Below are 18235 nucleotides of genomic sequence, written 5' to 3' on the forward strand. Positions count from 1 at the left end.
ATTCCTTACTCACAAAATGGCACTAAATGAAAGCCCTGGAAAGACAAAAGTTCTGGCCCAAACGTGTCTTTCCAGCTGGAGTCTGTCTCAGGGAGGTCAAGCCTGGCCTGTTTCAAGGGCTACTCAGTGCTCCACTGTACTTAGTGGCACTCATGTTGTTTTCCCCCAGGGTTCTAGGCAGTTTGGCTGTCTGAGATAATATTGCCCCTGACACTCCCCAGATTGCACTAAGAGCCCAGCTCCCCACTGTTCCTCGCACAATCTCTCGCATTCATTCGTTCCTCACAGGCAATGTCCGCTTCAGCATCCTTGGCTTTTTCCTTTGTTTGCTTTTCAAGACAGGGTTTCTCTCTGTGTAGCCTTGGCTGTCCTGAAATTCACTCTGTAGACCAGGCTTGCCTCAAACTCACAGAGATCCACCTGCCTCTGCCTCCTAATGCTGTGGAATTAAAGGTCTGTACCACCACACCAGGCTATGGTTTTGTCCTCCCTGCAATCTCCAATTACAGGGTTCCTCTGTGTAGTCCTGGTTGTCTTAGAACTCATTCTGAGACCAGGTTTAACTCAGAGATCTGCCTGCCTCTGCCTCCACAGTGTTGAGATTAAAAGCATTTGCCACCACCTCCTGGTGGCTACACCTGGCAGTTTTGACATCTGAGCAGCATGAAGCTCAACTGCCTTTTGCTGTTTCCTCCTCCTCCAGTCACAGCCCCCAAAGTGAGACTCAGATGTTCTCAATTGAGAGAGACTAGAGAAACCAAAGGTAAGGATGGTGAGAATGTGGACAGGGTAAAGTGACAACTGTGTACAGGGTCAAACGTGTCCTTGTGCAGGTGAACACGGGAGGAGCCCACCTCCTTCTCCTGCGTCCCCCAATCTGACACCAAAAGGGGCGGACGCCAGGCAGTGAAGGTCCAGGCCTCTGAGCTGTCCTTTGAGTCCAGCTTTCCTGTTTTCGGGTCTGAGACTAGCTGGCACTTTTTTTTTTCTTTCAAGACAGGGTTTTTCTATGTAGATATGGGTGTCCTGGAACTTGGTTTGAAGACCAGGTTGACCTCGAAATCAAAGATCCACCTGCCTCTACGTCCGGAGGGCTGGAATTAAAGGCGTGCACCACCACGCCCATAGCCTGACTCTTTATGGTCAACCAGGGTGCTGGCTGCGTATCCCCCTAGCCCATCAATCTAGCAGTTGGCAGACGTGCCGCCTAGGACCTCAAGCACCTGTCACAATCCTTACTAACAGATCTCTTTCCTTTATACGCCTCCAAACGGGCTGTTCCTAAGCCCCTTGGGGAGGAGAGAAGCCCAGGTTTGCTAAGGGAGAAGTGACGTCTCGAGACCGCAGTGTGGGGCGGTGGCTGGCTAGGGCGTATTCCCTCCGTGGCATGGGGGGTCAGGTTCGCGGCCTGTGGGCTCAAATCCCGCGCGGCCCCAGATCCCGGAGCCCCGGCCCACGTCTTCCGCCGCGGGCGGGGCAGGCCCGGGAAGACTCACCGAGGCCCGCCCGCCCGCCCCGCCCGCCGGTGCCGGAAGCGTAGAGGGAGCGGCCGGGAGAGACGAACTAGGGGTCGCCCTTCCCTTCCCCCCATCTAACCTTGAAGTCGTTGCCGCTGAGGTCCACGCCGCGCACGAACGGCAACACCCCGGTGGCCTCCATGGTGGCGTAGCTCTCCTATGGGCTAGGAAGACGCAGGGTAGCCGGGAGCCGCGGGCTGGGTCAGCGCCGGCCCCGCCCCTTTAACCCGCGCGCGCCTCCTCCCGGCCGCGGCCTCTGCGGGAAGTGCTGCTAGGCGACTCCCAGAGCTTCAGGCCTCGAGTTGTGGGACTGGAGAGGCCTGCGGGGGTCCTGCTGGAGACGATCACCACTTCCAGTCTCCAGTCGCAACGTGGAGGGTCGGGTCCAGGCATTGTTGCTTGGGCTGCTGTAGACCCTGAGCTGGCCGTGATCCCGGAGAGATTTCGGTACCAACGTCAGGGACACAGGCAGTCTCTGCGTGAGGGACCCGTGGTGGTGGTGAGACTTCCGGGTCTTTGGGCCTAGCTCTTCATCTTTGGACTCAACTTTGCTCGTGTGTAACATGCTTCCCAAAATTGTCAGAACCAAGTGAGTACTCAGGAGTGTCAGAGAGCAGGATGCACAAACCCTCAAAATTCTCCCTTGGCCTCAGGATTCTAGCCAGTGCTCTTTATAGGCTTGTTTCATGCTCTAGAAGACCAGCATATCTCGTCGGCTAAGCTGTTAGTGGCCATCTTGCCCTGGCCTGCACATCGTAGGTTTCCAATAAACAGACACAGCTGTTCTATGGATGTACAGGGACTGGCACCCAGTGTTTCAGAAGGGAAGAGACTGGTAGAGTTCGCACAACAGGTAACAGAGCTCTTTTCCCGGTGTGTGCCAAGCGGGCCAAAAGGAAATGAGACCACCAGTCACTCTAGCAGGGGCAAACTTGAAAGACAGAATGTGGGCCTTTGGGCTAGGTGCAGTTTTGTCTGCCTGGTCCATCAAGGGACCGTGAGCTCAGACAGCTTTCTCCACACTGAGGCTCCCACTACAAGTACACACAAGGTCAGATGTGAGGCTAAGGCACGACTGCAGAGAATTCGATGTCAGTCATGGCTTTAGTGTGAGGCCCTTCTTCAACAAAACACTCCCAAAGTAAAACTAGAGCAGGCCCTGGACGATTGTCATTCACTCACTACTTCCCCCGCACCTTGGGTTTACAAGGTAACCTTGCGCCTTTAAATCCGGAGTGTCTGTGGTTTCCGCCCCCAGGTCCAGGGCGTGCCTGGTGTTCATTGGCTGAGCTGCTCAGTTTTGAGCACGTGTGCGCAGGAGTTGTGCGCTCCGATTGGAGCGAAGGCCTGCTTATCCAGCGTTCCTTTCGGGTCATTTGCCGCCCCGGGCCTCGGCGTTCGGTTCCCGGGGTCTGGACGCTCCATTCCTAAGCGGGTCCTCCTGGGCCTCCAGGGTCCTGCTCGCCGCGTCCTTGGGTCCATGCGCTGACGCTCGGACGCAGGTACAGCTACAGCGCAGGGGGCGGCCGGGGTCTCCTAGTATTGGGCGTGGCTTGTATCCCAGTGCAGGTGGGGGCGTGGCCTGTGGTCAACACTGCGGTGGGAGGGAGGACTTGGGAACTAAATATCCGAGTTCGAATCCCAGGGGTGCCTCTTCCCAACTTGGGTATTGCACAGGATTTCCAGGGTCTCAGTGACTTCGTTCTTGAATAGAGTCTAAGAGCCTTTTGTATGTGGTTACACGTTTCTGTTCAACCCTGATCCAGGGCAGTCAGCTTTGGCAGAAATGGAAGAACAGGTGACATCCAGGCTGTGAAGAGGCAGGTTATTTTGTTATTTTGTTTTATTTTGAGAAGCGGATCTATTGTGTAGCTCTGGCTGTCCTCGAACTCAGTGTGTAGACCAGGCTTGCCTTGAACTCAAGGAGACCTGACCACCTCTGCCTCCTGAATGCTGAAATGAAAGGCCTGCGCCACCACAAGGGCCTGAGTTGGCTTTATTTAGCCACCTCTTTTATTCCCTTCTTACCAGAGTTTGAATACAAGACCCCTCCAGGTGTAGGACTGAGTCCCACGTTACGCAGGCGGTGGAATGTAAGCTAAGTCCCCTGTTTGCAGAGTGGCTCACTGGTCTGAGGGCAGCGATAGGTTTCGAGCTTGTAGTAGGTCCCCTGGCTGGCCTTTGATCTTGCCAGGCCCTAGGACAGGACAGGGTCTTATTTTTAGTTCGGGAGCCGTGGACAGGTGTCTCAGCTGAGTCACACAGTGCTTCAGGCTTCAACTACTCTAGGCATCTTGTCACTTGGCAACTAGGTCCCAGGGCAGCCATGGCCCTGAAGGAAGGGCTGAAGTCCTTGGTGCCCCATCAGGCAATGACCTTTCTGGCTTAGTGGACCAGGCCTAGAGATTCCTGTGTCTTTCTCGAGTTCCTGACCCGGCCAGTCGCACACTTCCCAATCTAACTCACTGGTGCAGTCATATAGATAAACAAAAGAAAGTCCTTGGCTCCAGGTCTTTCTCTCACATTCTTACCCTCGCCAACTCTGTTCAAGTCCATGGGCCCTGGGCAGCCTGTCCTGATTCAGTGTTTATTTAGGGTTACCTTACTCACCACTGGACTATGGGGCCCTCAGCCTGGTCTCTGATGGGGTTGCCCTACCCCAAGTAGTTTTCCTGTCAAGATCTGGGGGGCCAGTAACTAGATCCCTGAATTTGCTAAGGGTCTATCAAAGGTCTGACAGGCCTCACCCAGGCAGGCTTCCTGGAAACCCATATTGCAAGTCTTTCTGGGGCTTTGGGTTCCTCCTGACAGGTTGTCACACAGTGTGGCTGTTCTGGGTGGGTCCTGATGAGGAGTATGAGAACCTGGTCAGGAGGCATAGGGATAATACTCAGGCTGGGGGGTGGAAGAGTCTAGAGGCTGTGCTGTGAGTCCCAGACCTTACCACTCAGTTTGTGGCCTGGCAACTCATGTCTTTGTAGAGTAAGGGTGGTGATGACGAGCCCAGGTTCCCAGCATCTCGGGGTGAAGTCAGGACAAAGGCCTGGAGCCTTCCTATATCAGCCCTTTTCCAAGGCTTGGAAGCTTGCAGGTTCCAGGGAGGGGCTGGTAGGTCCCCTGCTTCCCTCCAAGAAACTCTTTGCGCAGCCCCTTTCTCTCGGGTCCTTAGAAACCGCCCTCTTGGTTATTGCTAAGCACCTATGCACGCTGGCCCTACGAATTGCTTCTCTTGCAGGTGACCATGGCAGAGTTCTCACAGAAGCAGAGGAAGCAGCATGGTGGCGAGGGCCTGGGCAGTGTGGTGGACTTCCTCTTGGCTAACGCTCGTTTGGTGCTAGGTGTGGGCGGGGCTGCAGTGCTGGGCATTGCCACCCTGGCCGTAAAGCGGGTAAGGCCATGGTGAGGCCTGCCTGAAACCTCCACAGGAGAAGGCCAGGACGGGGGAGCTGGGGGATGGTGGGACTTTTGGAAGTCGGACTGGAGCTCAGAGCCCCTACTTTTTCACCCTAGCTTCCTGGTTTGCTTTACTCCCCCTCCCCGCCGCCCCCAGCTTTGCCGTGCAACCCCGCACCCCCCCCCCCCCCCATGCTCTGATCTGTGTCACTTTGCCTGTAGCTCATCGACAGGGCAACTAACCCTCGTGATGAGGATGACACCAAGGGGGACAGCTGGAAGGAACTGAGCCTGCTGAGAGCCACTTCACACCCCAAGCCCCAGCCCTCTCCTGCTGCCTTCAGCCAGCCCAAATCTCCTGTGTCCCCCTCCCCCTCTGCCCCAGGTGAGCTGCACTGCCTCCTTCTAGTGTGGGGAGTCCCCTGTGCACGCCCATGCGGAAGCTGCAGTCTTCACATATTTCTGTTCCTCTTTGGGTTGTGGGCAACTCAGATGTTTAATAGGTACTGTAGGTTTGTGTTTTTCTGGATAGAACCCAGTGCCTCACATGTGCTAAGCAAACGCAAACCTCAGCCCTGGGATCCTTGTTTTTGCCTGTCTGCTCTCTACTATAGCAAGGTTGCACCATGTGATGGTAGGGAGCCAAAGATGGGGAAACTGAGGCCTGGAGAGGGGCAGGATCTCTCTGACCCATTCTCCGTGAAGTTGTTGCAGTTGTAGAAGCCACAGTGTTGGGACTCTGGGCCAATGACTTTGTCATCATGCCCTCACTGTCCCATGACCTGCTTGATGTCAGGGTTTACTCAGTAGCTGTTATAGGCAGCGTGGAGCCCAGAGCCATCACATAGCTTCTGAGCAGGTAGAGTTTTCTTAACTTGTGGGGCCTTCTGATGTGTTCTCCTGGATGCTTCCCTCTGCAGTGGGGCCCACACCCACTCACTCTCAGACGACACCCAAGCTCAGCTCTGTAGCACCCTTGTGCCTGACGTTCCAGGAGAAGCTGCTGGCATTCGAGCGCAACCATGTGATTGTCCCAGAAGCCCACGTGACTTTGGTGAAACAGCTGGCTGGAGACATTGGCTTGGAGCTGCAGGCCTACTTGAGGAGCAAGTTCTCAGAACTGCCCTTTGGTGTACTTGTGCCCAGTGGGCCTCTCTACGAAGGGCTACAGGCGGGGACTGCTGAGCATGTGCGCCTGCTAGTGCCTCTGGAGTTGGAGCCCGGGCTATGGAGCCTGGTACCTGGCATGGACACTGTGGCCAGGGAACCTCGATGCTGGGCTGTTCGTAGGACCCAGCTTGAGTTCCATCCCCGTGGGTGTAGCCCATGGGACCGCTTCCTGGTGGGGGGCTACCTTTCTCCCCGTGTCTTGCTGGAGCTGCTACGGAAGGCCCTGTCAGCCTCTGTCAACTGGCCAGCCATTGGCAGCCTGCTTGGGTGTCTGATCTGGCCCAATGTGGCTTCGGATGAGCTGCTGCTGAAAGTGCATCATGAGTGTCTGGAGTTCACTTTAGCTGTGCTCATGGTGGTCCCTGGGGCCAGCACTGATGACCGCCTTCTGCTGGCTTGGCCCCTAGAGGGGCTGGCCAGCAATCTCTGGCTACAGGATCTATATCCAGTAGAGACCGCCCGTTTGCGGGCCCTGGATGACCAGGATGCTGGCACTCGACGGAGGTTATTGCTGCTCCTGTGCGGTGTGTGTCGTGGCCATCCGGTTCTGGTGCGGCTGGGCTGGAGCCACCTGACTCAGGTGATTCTGCGTCTGGGTGAAGAGGAAGTGGCCTGGACTGAGGAGGCATTGGGGGAACGGTTTCTGCAAGCTCTGGAGTTCTTGGTGGGCAGCTTGGAGCAGGCTAGCCTGCCCTGTCACTTCAACCCCAGCGTGAACCTCTTGGGTAGCTTTCGGGAAGAGGAGATTGATGACATTGGCTACGTGCTGTACAGTGGTCTCCAGGTTCCTGAGAGCCTGTTCTAGGTGAATGAGGACTGTGGTTGACTTATTTTCTAATGCTGGAGAGCCGCAGCCACCTCCCTCCCAGGACACCGCAGTGTGGTTTGCTTTATTTTAGCCAGAGTGGAGGAGGGATGACATTACCTAAGCCCACATGTGGGCTTGTGCCTGGGTGACGGTGATCAAGAGTCCCAAACCCAGAGAGTCTGGGGTGCTGACATCTGAATGTGGCTGGCCTGCCCTGGCTGACTGCTTTCAGTGCCAGCCACACTGATGCCCCTTAGCCCTCTGGGGTTAATTTAGGAACTTGGGCTCAGGCCACCGTCACCAGCAATGAACTCACAAAGAATGAGATGTGGCTGTTGATTTCCTAGGCTTCACCTGGGCAAAGGCTGGTTCCAACATTTGTCAAGAAAGGAGAATGTTCTTGGGTGGGTTAAGAGCCCTAGGTATCTGGAGGCACTTACAGGGAGTCAGCTGGTGCCCTGGAGGATAGCTTCGCAGCTGTGGAGGGATGGTGGTTTCCTGATGGTGGTGCATTTTTCTGACTGAGTCCTCAGGCCTTGAGGCTGATGTTGACTCCCTTGCTGCCTGCCTTATACCCCAGGGGAGGAAGGAAGGTCTTGTTCTCTCCTGCTTGGTTTTTCTCTATAGGCCATAAATTACCTCTGGGAGAACCCCTTCCTCACTGGGGAGCCGAGCTCTGTGCTGCCTATGCAAGGCTGTCCCATCGTGGCTGCTCCTAGACTGCAGGGTAGAGGACATGCCCCTCCCAGAGGCCTGTGTGCAGCCCTGGCCTCTGCAGCGTGCCAAAATATTCTGATAGATGTCTGGGTCCTCACCTTGCACCCTGGCCAAGGTGCATGGCTGGAGAAGGGAGACTATCTCCCTGCCAGGGGAACCTTTCTATTTTAGGTACCTCCCCCCTAAACACACATTGATACAAAATCATGCTTTGAAGATGTGAATAAAAGGAGAAAGAATTGTATGCATGTGTGATTCTTGCTGGCAGAAGACAGTCTTGGTGGTAGGTGGCTGCTTGGAGCTTCATAAGTTTTGTGGCTGGATGTGAAGGCTTGAGAGTCATCTTGGAGATTTTAAAAAGTGTTTTCAAGCTGAAGAGGTGGCTCAGTGACTGTACCCTCACCCCCGACCAGCTATGAACAGGGCTGAGACCTGCTATCTACACTATGGGAAAACAGTTGTTGGGTCTCAGCCTGAGAGGCCATTGTGTATGTAGCCTCAGTAACACTGTGGATCCACGTGACATACAGCTGCCTTGGCTCAAGCACCAACACTGGGAGACACTGCCCAATCCTCTGGTTCATCCCATCGCTGCCACAACTGAGCCTTCAGTGGTTTTATCTGGCCTTGAGTTCATGTTACAATCTGATGCACACTTCCAACTCTGAGAAATTTAGGGCATATGTGTCCTTTGGGGACAGGGTGTCCAAAAGGCAGATCGTTAGGAGGTGGGGAGAGACACACCTCATTCCTCTGGTGTCTACATGGGCCGTCAATCCCAGGTATGGCCTGTGACGTTTGTACATTTGTCTGTCTGCCTGCCTATCTGCCTATGTATATATGTAGGTAATGTATGTATGTGTCTGTCTGTCCATCTAGCCCACCACACCTGGTGACATTTGCACTTTTAATGCTACAATTTTCCTTTGTAATCAGGTAAATATGTCTTTTTAAACAGCTTTTCTTGAGTCAGCCAGTCGCAACAGAGAAAGCCCAGTACGTAACCCTAGGCAACACCAGCAAGTCTGGGGGCCCATGGGTTTTCTGTACTGCCTGACAAAGCCTTAAGTCTGTGGTTCAGCGGCTGGGCCTCAGTTGGTGGATGGCTGCGTGGGCCATGGCTTCTCAGTTTCCGTGGATGGTACAAGGGATGCTCGACGCTTGGATTGCAGGCAGAGCACCATTTTCTGGTGTGGAAGCTGGCATTTGAGGTAGGGCTCCATGGCCTCAGTAACAACTGAGGGATGGACTTGTTACTTGGGGCAGATCTCTCCTTCCAGGGATGGCTGGCAGGAAGCAGGTGTCTTGATTTGCTTTCTACTTGGGGAGGAAAGGGTTTATGTAGTTCACATATACTGAGTCGCAGTCAACTGGGGAGAAGCCAAGGCAAGAACTCAAGCAGGGAAGGAACCTGGAGGCAGGAGCTCATGCAGTAGCATAAATGCTACTTACTGTCTTGTTCCTAATTGCTGTTCATCCTCCTTACAGAACTCAGAAACAGCTGTCCTGGAATGGCTCTGCCCATAGCGGGCTAGGCCCTCCCACATTAGTCATGAATCACTATAACCCCTATAGACTTGTTACAGGACAATCTGACGGAAATATTTTCTTGACTAAGTTCTCTCTTCTCAGATGACTCTAGCTTGTGTCAAGTTGACATAAAACCAGCCAGCATATTGTTGAAAAAAGATCATCCCATCACAAATGAGGCAGCTGAGTCTCCGTAGGTATGGAATGGGGGAGGGGGGGTCAGGAACCAAGCTGAGGCCAGACTTGTCTAGCCGTTCGTTTCCTTGGTGTGGCCTGACCTAGCAGTTCTTAGTCACAGAACACCCAGGAGTATTATCTGTGTAGACTTAAAAATCTCCAGGGCACTCGGTGTTTTGAACATGTGAACTCTATGGTATAAAAGGCTCATGTATTGAAGGTTTGGTCCATGGTGGCGGATGATTCTGTCATGTTCAGGAGAAAGTATGTGTATTAGCACAAAGGGGCAGAGGCACAGCTCAGGGCAGAGCCTGTCCTGGCTTCAGTCACCAGCAAAATTTCCAGCAACTGAGCTCATCAGTGGAGGGCTGGCCCACTGTGAAAATGAACAAAGGCCTGACATGATTTGCCTATCAGACTGTCTCTATGATAGGGACACACTGGGCAGCTGCCATGAGAATTATTTTCAGAGACTTCCACCCAAGGAAAACGGGACTCATTGCTGTCCTGGATAGTTATTTTATTATTATTATTTTTCTAAGTTAAAAAAATGTCCCCATCAGATTGGCTTATAGGCAGGTCTGTGAGACATTTTCTTGATTAATAATTGATGTGGAATGGTTCAGTCCACTGTGGGCAGTGCCAACCCTGGGCAGGTGGTGCTCGGTTGTACAAGAAAACAAAACTGAGCAACACTGAACCAGTAAGCAGCTCTTCCGTAGTCCCTGCTTCAGTTCCTGTGACTTCCTTGCATGATAGACTGTAAGCTGTAAAATGAAGTCATCTCTTTCCTCCCCATGTTGCTTTTGGTCACAGTGTACATCACAACAGCAGAAAACAAACTAGGACAGTGGCTTTGACAAATTACTTTCAGGGAAAGCCAAGTATGAATCAAAGTTGAATTTATTTAAAAGCAGAAAGGTAAAGGAAGAAGAGACACAAGAGGGGAGAGACCTGAGTGTACACGGGACAGGATGAGTGTGGCTCTCAAGTTACATCTCTAAATTGCTAAGAAATGTCCCTCTCTGTAGCAGCACATTCAATAAACAGATTAGCAGTAGATTGACATGCAAATTTATGAAGTGCCCTCTGCCCTGTCTCTTGGATTATACTCCTGTCTATAAATTAATCTGATAGAAGAGAAAAGCTGGGAGCCTTAACAAAGGTTTACGAGGGTGCTATTAAGGCTTAGGGGAACAGGTTGTCCTAGGGACTCAATGGGCTACATTACCCTGTCTCTAAATTAAGGCAAGCCTGCTTACTGACCCGAGTGTCTTTGGGATATACACCTTGCCTCCACAGGCAATTTTGGTTTTATCAGTGCTGTCTGAAAATTTTCAACTCCATTAGCAGGGTCCACAAGCCAGACATTACTCCTTCCATCCTGCCTCAAGGTAACTGTAGCAGACCCTCAAACCACACAGTCAGCAAGCAGAACCAGCTACAGTGGTGCACGCCCCAAACTCTAGCACCTGGGAGGCTGAGGCAGGAGGACCAGGGCGGGCTTCAAGATCATATTACATCATAAATACAAGCACAGCTATAAGACAAGGTGGGGGAGGGGGAAGGAAAAAAGAACTAATAAGGGTGTGGAATAATAAGACTAAAATGGTGCAGACACTATAAACATTTAAAGTTAGCAAAAAGGGTTAACATTTCATTGCTGTATAGTCCAAAATGGCTGAAATGCCACCCAGGAACCAGTTTATGCAGGTTTCAGCAGCACCACACACCAGAGTGATACGGCAGTCCCTCTCATTCGCCTCAGTGCCCTTCGGTCTACTGGGGTACAAAATTCTCTCAGAGGCGAGGGAGACAGATAGATGTGCAAACCTCACAGGCCATACATGGGATTGAAGACCCATATAGAGACCAGAAGAATGTGGTATCTCTCTCCCGACCCTCTGACTATCTGCCTTTTGGACACCCTGTCCCCAGAGGACACATATGCCCTAAATTTCTCACAGGCTTGGAAGTCTGCATCAGATTGTAGCATGAGCTACAACCAGTTAAAACTACAGTTGAAGGGTCACAGTTGTGGCAGGATGACATGCAAATCCACTAAGTGCCACCTGTCCTGTCTCTTGAATTATAAGGAAAAAGGCAGACATGGGGCTGGAGGAGCTGAGAGTTCTATCTACATCTTGTTCTAAAGACAGCCAAGTGAAGACTGGCATCCCGTGTGGTTAGGAGGGTCTCACTGCCCACCCCCGTAGTGACACATTTCTACCATCATGGCCACACCTAGTAGTGCCACTCCCTGGGCCAAGCATACTCAAACCACCACACTGCCCTTTAAAGGATGGAGTTTGGTCCCTAGCATCCGTACAATGGGTGGCTTACGACTACCTGTAACTCCAGCTCCATGGACTTGATGCTCGCTTTTGGACTTGGTGGGTACCTGCACACATATAACGTAGTGCAGACATGCAGAATAAGATCCTCTTATCCAGTACTTCATGGCCTTAGCGTGGGACCTAATAGATGTCCCTGAACTCAGCTTTAGGTGGCATCCTTGCTGGCCAGGTAAGCTCCACTCAACCTCCAGCGTCCCTGCCACCAGCACCCCTCCATCTGGCAACTCCACTCCCATCCTCCCCTCTCTCTTCTCCGTCTTGTTCCCTCCCACTGCCTTTCTTCCTCACCCACACACATCCTCTCCCTCACATTCATTTAAGGACTTCACACAATGAACCCAGGGAACAACTGTCACCCCGCCCCCAACATCTGTCCCCTTGACAAGGCAGCTAACAGAGACCTCAACACTGTCTGGGTATGTGTCCCCTTCCCCCTGACAGACCCATCCCCAACACAAACTGCTCTAGGTCCAGTCTGCCATCACTGACCCCAGCAGACTCTCCAGCACCCAGCCCTGGGTACCCAGCCTTGCCCCCCCTCACACCCTACTCCACTTCTTTGTCTTTTTCTCTCTCCCACTGGTACTCCAGGAGAACTGACCAGTGCTATTTCCTTCATTTTGTTTGTTTTTTTTTTTTTTTTTTTTTTTTTTTTGGTTCTTTTTTTCGGAGCTGGGGACCGAACCCGGGGCCTTGCGCTTCCTAGGTAAGCGCTCTACCACTGAGCTAAATCCCCAGCCCCTTTTTTTTTTTTTTTGGTTCTTTTTTTTCGGAGCTGGGGATCGAACCCAGGGCCTTGCGCTTCCTAGGTAAGCGCTCTACCACTGAGCTAAATCCCCAGCCCCTGCTTTTGTTTTTTTTTTTTTTTTAAAGACTTATTCACTTATTTTATGTATATAAGTACAGTGTTACTGTCTTCAGACACACAGGAAGAGAGCATCAGATCCCATTACAGATGGTTGTGAGCCATCATGTGGTTGCTAGGATTTGAACTCAGGACCTCTGGAAGAGCAGTCAGTGGTCTTAACCACTGAACCCATTTTGTTTTTTTAAAGGTGACAGCTGACTTTGGAATCCAGAACTTCCAATTGTAGGATCAAGGCACAACTTCTTGGCTGTCTCCAGTATTTGCTTGGACTAAGACAATGCCCTGTCCAAGGCCAGTTGTTATCCTTGCTGGCTTTGCTAGGAATGTACAACTCGCTAATTCTCACCTTCACCAATTTTTTAAAATACAATCTAAAAAAAAAAAAAGGATTTATTTATTTTAGCTGTCTTCAAACATACTAGAAGAGGCTATCAGATCCCATCACAGATGGTTGTGAGCCACCATGTGGTTGCTGGGAATTGAACTCAGGACCTCTGGAAGAGCAGTTAGTGCTCCTAACTGCTGAGCCTTCTCTCCAGACCCCTCCCCCCCCACTTTTTAAAGCATAAAAGAGCTGCTTAAAAATCCAAGGAGCGGGGCTGGAGAGATGGCTCAGCGGTTAAGAGCACTGTCTGCTCTTCCAGAGGCCCTGAGTTCAATTCCCAGCAACCACATGGTGGCTCACAACCATCTGTAAGGGGATCTGATGCCCTCTTCTGGTGTGTCTGAAGACAGTGACAGTGTACTCACATATATACAATAAATAAATAAAGATCTTTTAAAGAAATCTCAAAAAAAAAAAAAAATCCAAGGAGCGGCAGGCGTGGTGGTGCATGCCTTTAATTCCAGCACTCGGGAGGCAGAGGCAGGTGGACCTCTCTAAGTTTGAGGCCAGCCTGGTCTGCAAAGAGAGTCCAGAATAGCCAGGGCTACACAGAGAAATCCTGTCATGAAAAACCAAAGTCTAAGCAGCAATAAAGACCTTGGACAAAATTTCCAAATAAACAAATAAATGGAAGCTGGGCATGGTACACCTTTATTCCCAGCCCTCAGGAGGCAGAGGCACGTGGTCTCTGAGCTTGAGGTCAGCCTGGTCTATAAAGCACATTCCAGAATAGCCAGGGCTACACAGAAAAACCGTTTCAAAACAAAACAAAACAACAAAATGAATGACTCTCAACAAATCCTGTGAACATTGTGCGAAGGGAAAGGTGCTAGGCACAGCAAGTCCGTGAGGTGTCTACTGAAGTGATCAAACAGGTAGGCCAGCTGTGAGTGATGGACCAGGGTCAGACCCTAAATGCAGGCTGCAGATGGTACCCAACGAGCAATGGTAGGAATATTCACTGGAGAACCTGCCGGCAGCCAGGCTGAGAGTTCCTATCTATTCAAGACTATTGCTCTGACCTGAGAACAACCCCAGTTGCTTCATGAACTTGTAAATCAAGGAACAATTCACACTTCACTTCTCAAGTGTGGACAAAGCTAACATGGCTGGCTAGAAGTTTGTGAGCGCAAACAAAGGACACAGCCTCTTCTGCAAAGGCCAGTCAGTATCCTGGAATCTGCCGGCTTCAAGGGACAACAGCAGGGAAGAACCCTGCAAGAGAGTGCAGAGATGGATGGGGAGAGTCCCAAGAAGAGGCCCTTTGGCCTTCACTGGCTCCTGCTGGCATCCCCAGCCTGAATGCCACCAGAAAATGTGGATGGATTTTTTTTTTCCCCCCGGAGCTGAGGACCAAACCCAGGGCCTTGCGCTTACTAGGCAAGCGCTCTACCACTGAGCTAAATTCCCAACCCCCATTTTTTTTTTTTTTCGGAGCTGGGGACCGAACCCAGAGCCTTGTGCTTCCTAGGCAAGTACTCTACCACTGAGCTAAATCCCCAGCCCCCCCCCTTTTTTTTTTAAATTAAGGCACATGAGCTATGGGTGTCCTAGGCTGAGCAGGAGGGGAGGCTTCTGCCACTTCTCAAACAGCTGTCAGAAAAGGCCCACTGGGATGCCCAGAGCCGGTGCTGCTTCTCACGTGGCAGACAGTGGCCACGGCCCGGGTTTGGAAGGTCACTGAGGTCAGCTCTGCTTACATGCTGACTGCTCATCTTCTCACTTTCCATTAGTGCGCAGCCAGTCACTCCTGAGCCAGACAGAGCAACGGCATCCAGCACAGCCAGCCAGATTTTCCAGACGTGTCTGGTCTTTGTACTCCTCAACAAAGGAAGGCCAACTCTAAAACCCAATACCTCCCTAGGTTTCCAGGACAGTGGATGGTCACCTGGTCCAGTTAGTTCATTTCTGGTTAGGTGACTTCCTCCACCTCACCTGCCATCATCTGTTCTGAGGACAAAAGGGCCGGGTGTGTCCAGGCTGGTGGCAAAGACTACATTTCCGAGGCTTTTTTACTGTAGACCCTGCATCTAAGGAACCAGCTCTTTGTCTTTTGCTTGCAGCCTCTGGTCTCTGGGCTTTTCCTCTGCCTCCTGGCCATGCTGGGGCTGCAAAACTCCCTGTGGAAGGAGACAGGAAAGATGTGCTCACAACTGATCTGATCAAGTAGCAAGAACCAGACCCAATGCCAGGTGTGGAGCCGCAGACCTACAATGCTAGTCCCTGAGGGCAGAAAGGTCACCAAGGGTAGTCAGCGTGGGCTACATGAGACGATGTCTCAAACCAAAACCAAACCTAAACCCAAAAGGTACAATGTTGTTTTACAAGGCAGGTGAACCTACAGGCCGGACTCCCTTGGCTTTGTAAAGGTCAGCTCTTTGTCAAGGGCATGATATACCGAACACCCGTTACTTGCTTTCTTTTTCTTTGTAAACTACTTTATTTTTATGCGTGTGTATGTGTGTGAGCTTCTGTGAGTGCAAGTGTCTGCAGAGGAGGGCACTGGACTCCTTGGAGCTGGAGGCACAGGAGGTTGTGATCCACCTGAGGTGGTGCTGGACCCAACTCAGGGTCCTCTGGAAGGGCGTCAAGAGTTCTTAACAACAGCCATCTCTCCAGCCCTTTCTTTTCGTAAAGAAACTCAAGTTCTTAGAGACTGCTGTGATAAGGCGGCAGTGGTAATTTCCTATATACCCTTCCTACATAGCAGAAACCCAAGCTCCCTAAGCAGAGAGTCTGCGATCGCTAGCCAGCTCCCCAGCTTCACCTTGCCTTCGAGGGACCCTGAGCACTCTGACCTTCCAGTTTATAAACAGGCCTCAATGCTGGCTGCCCTGTCACTGGGGTTAACTCCTCATCTGGCTTAGAGGTCATGTCACTTCTGGTGACCCTGGAAAGTCTCAAGTGTGTACAAGGCCACGGGCTCTGCAGTTATTTCAATATGGGAGAGGAAAAAGATGCACTGTCTGGTGGCCCTGAGTCCTGTGCTTTTCACCAAGCCTTCCAGTATTTCTTACATCTGGAGGCACAAATACAATAATCATATGAAGTCAGCACTGGGGGCACATGCCCGTTATTCTGGTACTCAGGAGGCTGAGGCAGGAGGCTTGCAGGTTTGAGGCCGGCCTGGGCTATATACATAACCTGCCTCAAAATGTGCACCCCAGACACAAAAAAATAAATAAGTAAACAAAGAAATCATGGTCTGAAACTAGCCTGGCTCCTGTATGAGCAGGAGCCGTCCTGTGGAATTAGTGGTGGGAGCGTCTTACAGCTGAGGAGACTGAGGCTGATAGGCTCAGGCAACTGAGGTGGAAGAGATGTGCTTAGCTTTAGGCTAGACAGATTGTTTACTGCTGTGCACCGTGGTAGCTGGAACAAACGTGATTCAGTGTCGGGGTGCCAATCCTTATAGCACTCATCCCTGAGACACTATGGCTAGGTTATGTAGCTCTGGGCACACCTATATATCTTCAGTCAGTGTGCCCTAGGTAAAATGAAGCTGGTATCAAGGACCTAGCAAGGGTGGGTCTGCAGGGGAAAAGACTGTCATTCCTACCTTGGGCCCTGTCACTGGGATACCAAATAAAGCCTTTCCCTCGCCTGAGCCTCATCTCACTTACAATGCTGATGAAATGCAGACGAAAGATGCCCGATGGGTATCTGTCACAGCGTGGGGCACCGTACTAAACAATGAGAAAACAGCAAAGCACTGCCCTGCGGATCCCCACCACACCCATCTGCCCTCCCTCCTCCTCTGGTCTCTACACTCGGTCTCTGCACTTGTAGCCACCATGAAAACCTACGTAGGGACCTGCTGGCCTGCTGCCTCACCTGGGGCCATGTTCTCATCCACCCACTGAAAGAAGCCACACTGCTGCTCCCGTGGCTTGGCACAGGTGTGGAACTGGCGTCCTTTGTTGGGCCCATCCTTCTGTACAGTCCGTGTGACAGCAGGCTGCCCGCACAGGCAGGATGCACCTCCATCACCGTCACCACCAAGGCTGCTGAACCCATCCATGTGGCTGCCGAAGCCTGAGGGGCATCCTACCAAGTTGCCTGGGGGTCTTGATACAGAGGTGGGGGGCCCTCCTCCAGTGGGGTGGCTGCTGTCAGCCCACAGGAAGAAGTTGCAGTCACCACCACTGCACTTATAGAAGTGCCGGCCCTGGTTGGGGCCCTGCTTGCGGACGGTGAGCAGCACAGCCTCCCGGCCACAGTTGCAGGTCACAGAGTTGCCCTCAGCAGCAGCAGTGGGTGGTAGCAAGGTTTGGGCCACTGCCTTCGAAGGTCCAGTATGTCTGTTAACCAGAGGTTGAGACAGGCTACGCTGACTGCTGTCCATCCTGTTGAGGGCCTGGCTGGCCTGCAGGTGGCCAGAGGGCTGGCTCGCTCTTGGTGGAGCCCGTGAAAATCGCAGGCCGAAGATTTCCTTCAAGGTCTCATCACATCCACCTATGCAGCCGACAAACTCCAGGGGCATAGATGGGGGAAGGCTACCACGCTTAAACTTCAACTTCAACCTAGTGAGGCCAAGAAGAGACAAGATGTTATTCTTTGTCCTGGTGCACTGTGGTGGCCAGCCACAGCCTCCCTGCATACCCCAGGAAGCCCATTCAGAGTGCAGGAGCAGACAGATGAACTCTCAGACTAACAGACCACCCAAATATTGGCACCTCTGGAAAGTTCTACTTCTCTACATCACTGGCCCCCCAGGACTCTGGGGTTCTTTCAAGGTAAGGAAGTCAAGATGGGCAAGATGTGTCCAGCCCAACCCCATGCTTCCACATGGGCTCAGTGGAGAGTTTTCCAGAAACAATGAAATGTGATGGTTCAGTGGAGCGCAGGACAGGGATGGTTGTGTTTATATCCCGTCTCACCCAAATGAAAAGCAATATTACTCTCTTCAGTGGTGCTGCTGTGTATCTGCTTTAGAAAGTGTTTTGTTCTATAAATCAGTTTTAAAAATGTTAGTAAGAAATGCACGTGCCAAGCTGGCCTGATGAAACGTCTTCTCCCAGCACTCAGGAGGCAGAGGCAGCCAGGTCTCTGTGACTTCCGCAAAGAATGAGAACAGCATGCCCTAGAGCAGTGGTCCTCACCTTCCTAACACTGCGACCCTTTAGTATAGTTCCTCAGTTGTGGTGATCCCCAACCATAACTTTATTTTCATTGCTATTTCATATATGTAATTTTGCTATTGTAATGTAAATATTTTTGGAGATAGAAGTTTGCCACAGGGATCATGACTCACAGGTTGAGAACTACTGCCTTAGACACTGTGGATTTCAAAGAGGACAGGAAAGAGCTCTG

The 18235-nt window shown here is 51.8% G+C and overlaps 3 protein-coding genes across 9 annotated transcripts in view; 1 reads left to right on the forward strand and 2 right to left on the reverse strand.

The window, feature by feature from the left end:
- The window catches only part of Flii (FLII, actin remodeling protein), a 13912-nt gene extending 12221 nt beyond the window's left edge, over positions 1–1691 (reverse strand). For both annotated transcript variants that reach the window (NM_001439569.1, NM_001008279.2), the window contains 1 exon segment: positions 1597–1691. In NM_001439569.1, coding sequence (NP_001426498.1) covers positions 1597–1659 — 63 coding nt within the window. In that variant the 5' untranslated portion in view covers positions 1660–1691.
- Positions 1692–1784: 93 nt separating this feature from the next.
- Mief2 (mitochondrial elongation factor 2) lies at positions 1785–7849 on the forward strand. Of its 4 annotated transcripts, none has more exon segments than NM_001398845.1 (4): positions 1785–2106; positions 4753–4905; positions 5133–5295; positions 5831–7849. In NM_001398845.1, coding segments are annotated over 3 exon segments (1365 nt in total). In that variant the 5' UTR covers positions 1785–2106; positions 4753–4758; the 3' UTR covers positions 6886–7849.
- A 1966-nt stretch (positions 7850–9815) lies between these two features.
- The window catches only part of Top3a (DNA topoisomerase III alpha), a 41906-nt gene continuing 33486 nt past the window's right edge, over positions 9816–18235 (reverse strand). For 2 of the 3 annotated variants that reach the window (XR_015630545.1, XM_087571794.1), the window contains 2 exons: positions 16757–17445; positions 13531–15042 (listed from right to left, as the gene is read on the reverse strand). Coding sequence is in view for 2 of the 3 variants with exons in the window: in XM_087571794.1 (XP_087427920.1) it covers positions 14864–15042; positions 16757–17445 (868 nt within the window). In the remaining variant the exon portion in view is untranslated. 3 annotated transcript variants of the gene reach the window in all.

This window comes from Rattus norvegicus, chromosome 10 (assembly GCF_021556685.1).
Source record: "Rattus norvegicus strain SHRSP/BbbUtx chromosome 10, alternate assembly SHRSP_T2T, whole genome shotgun sequence".
In the NCBI taxonomy this organism is placed as follows: domain Eukaryota; kingdom Metazoa; phylum Chordata; class Mammalia; order Rodentia; family Muridae; genus Rattus; species Rattus norvegicus.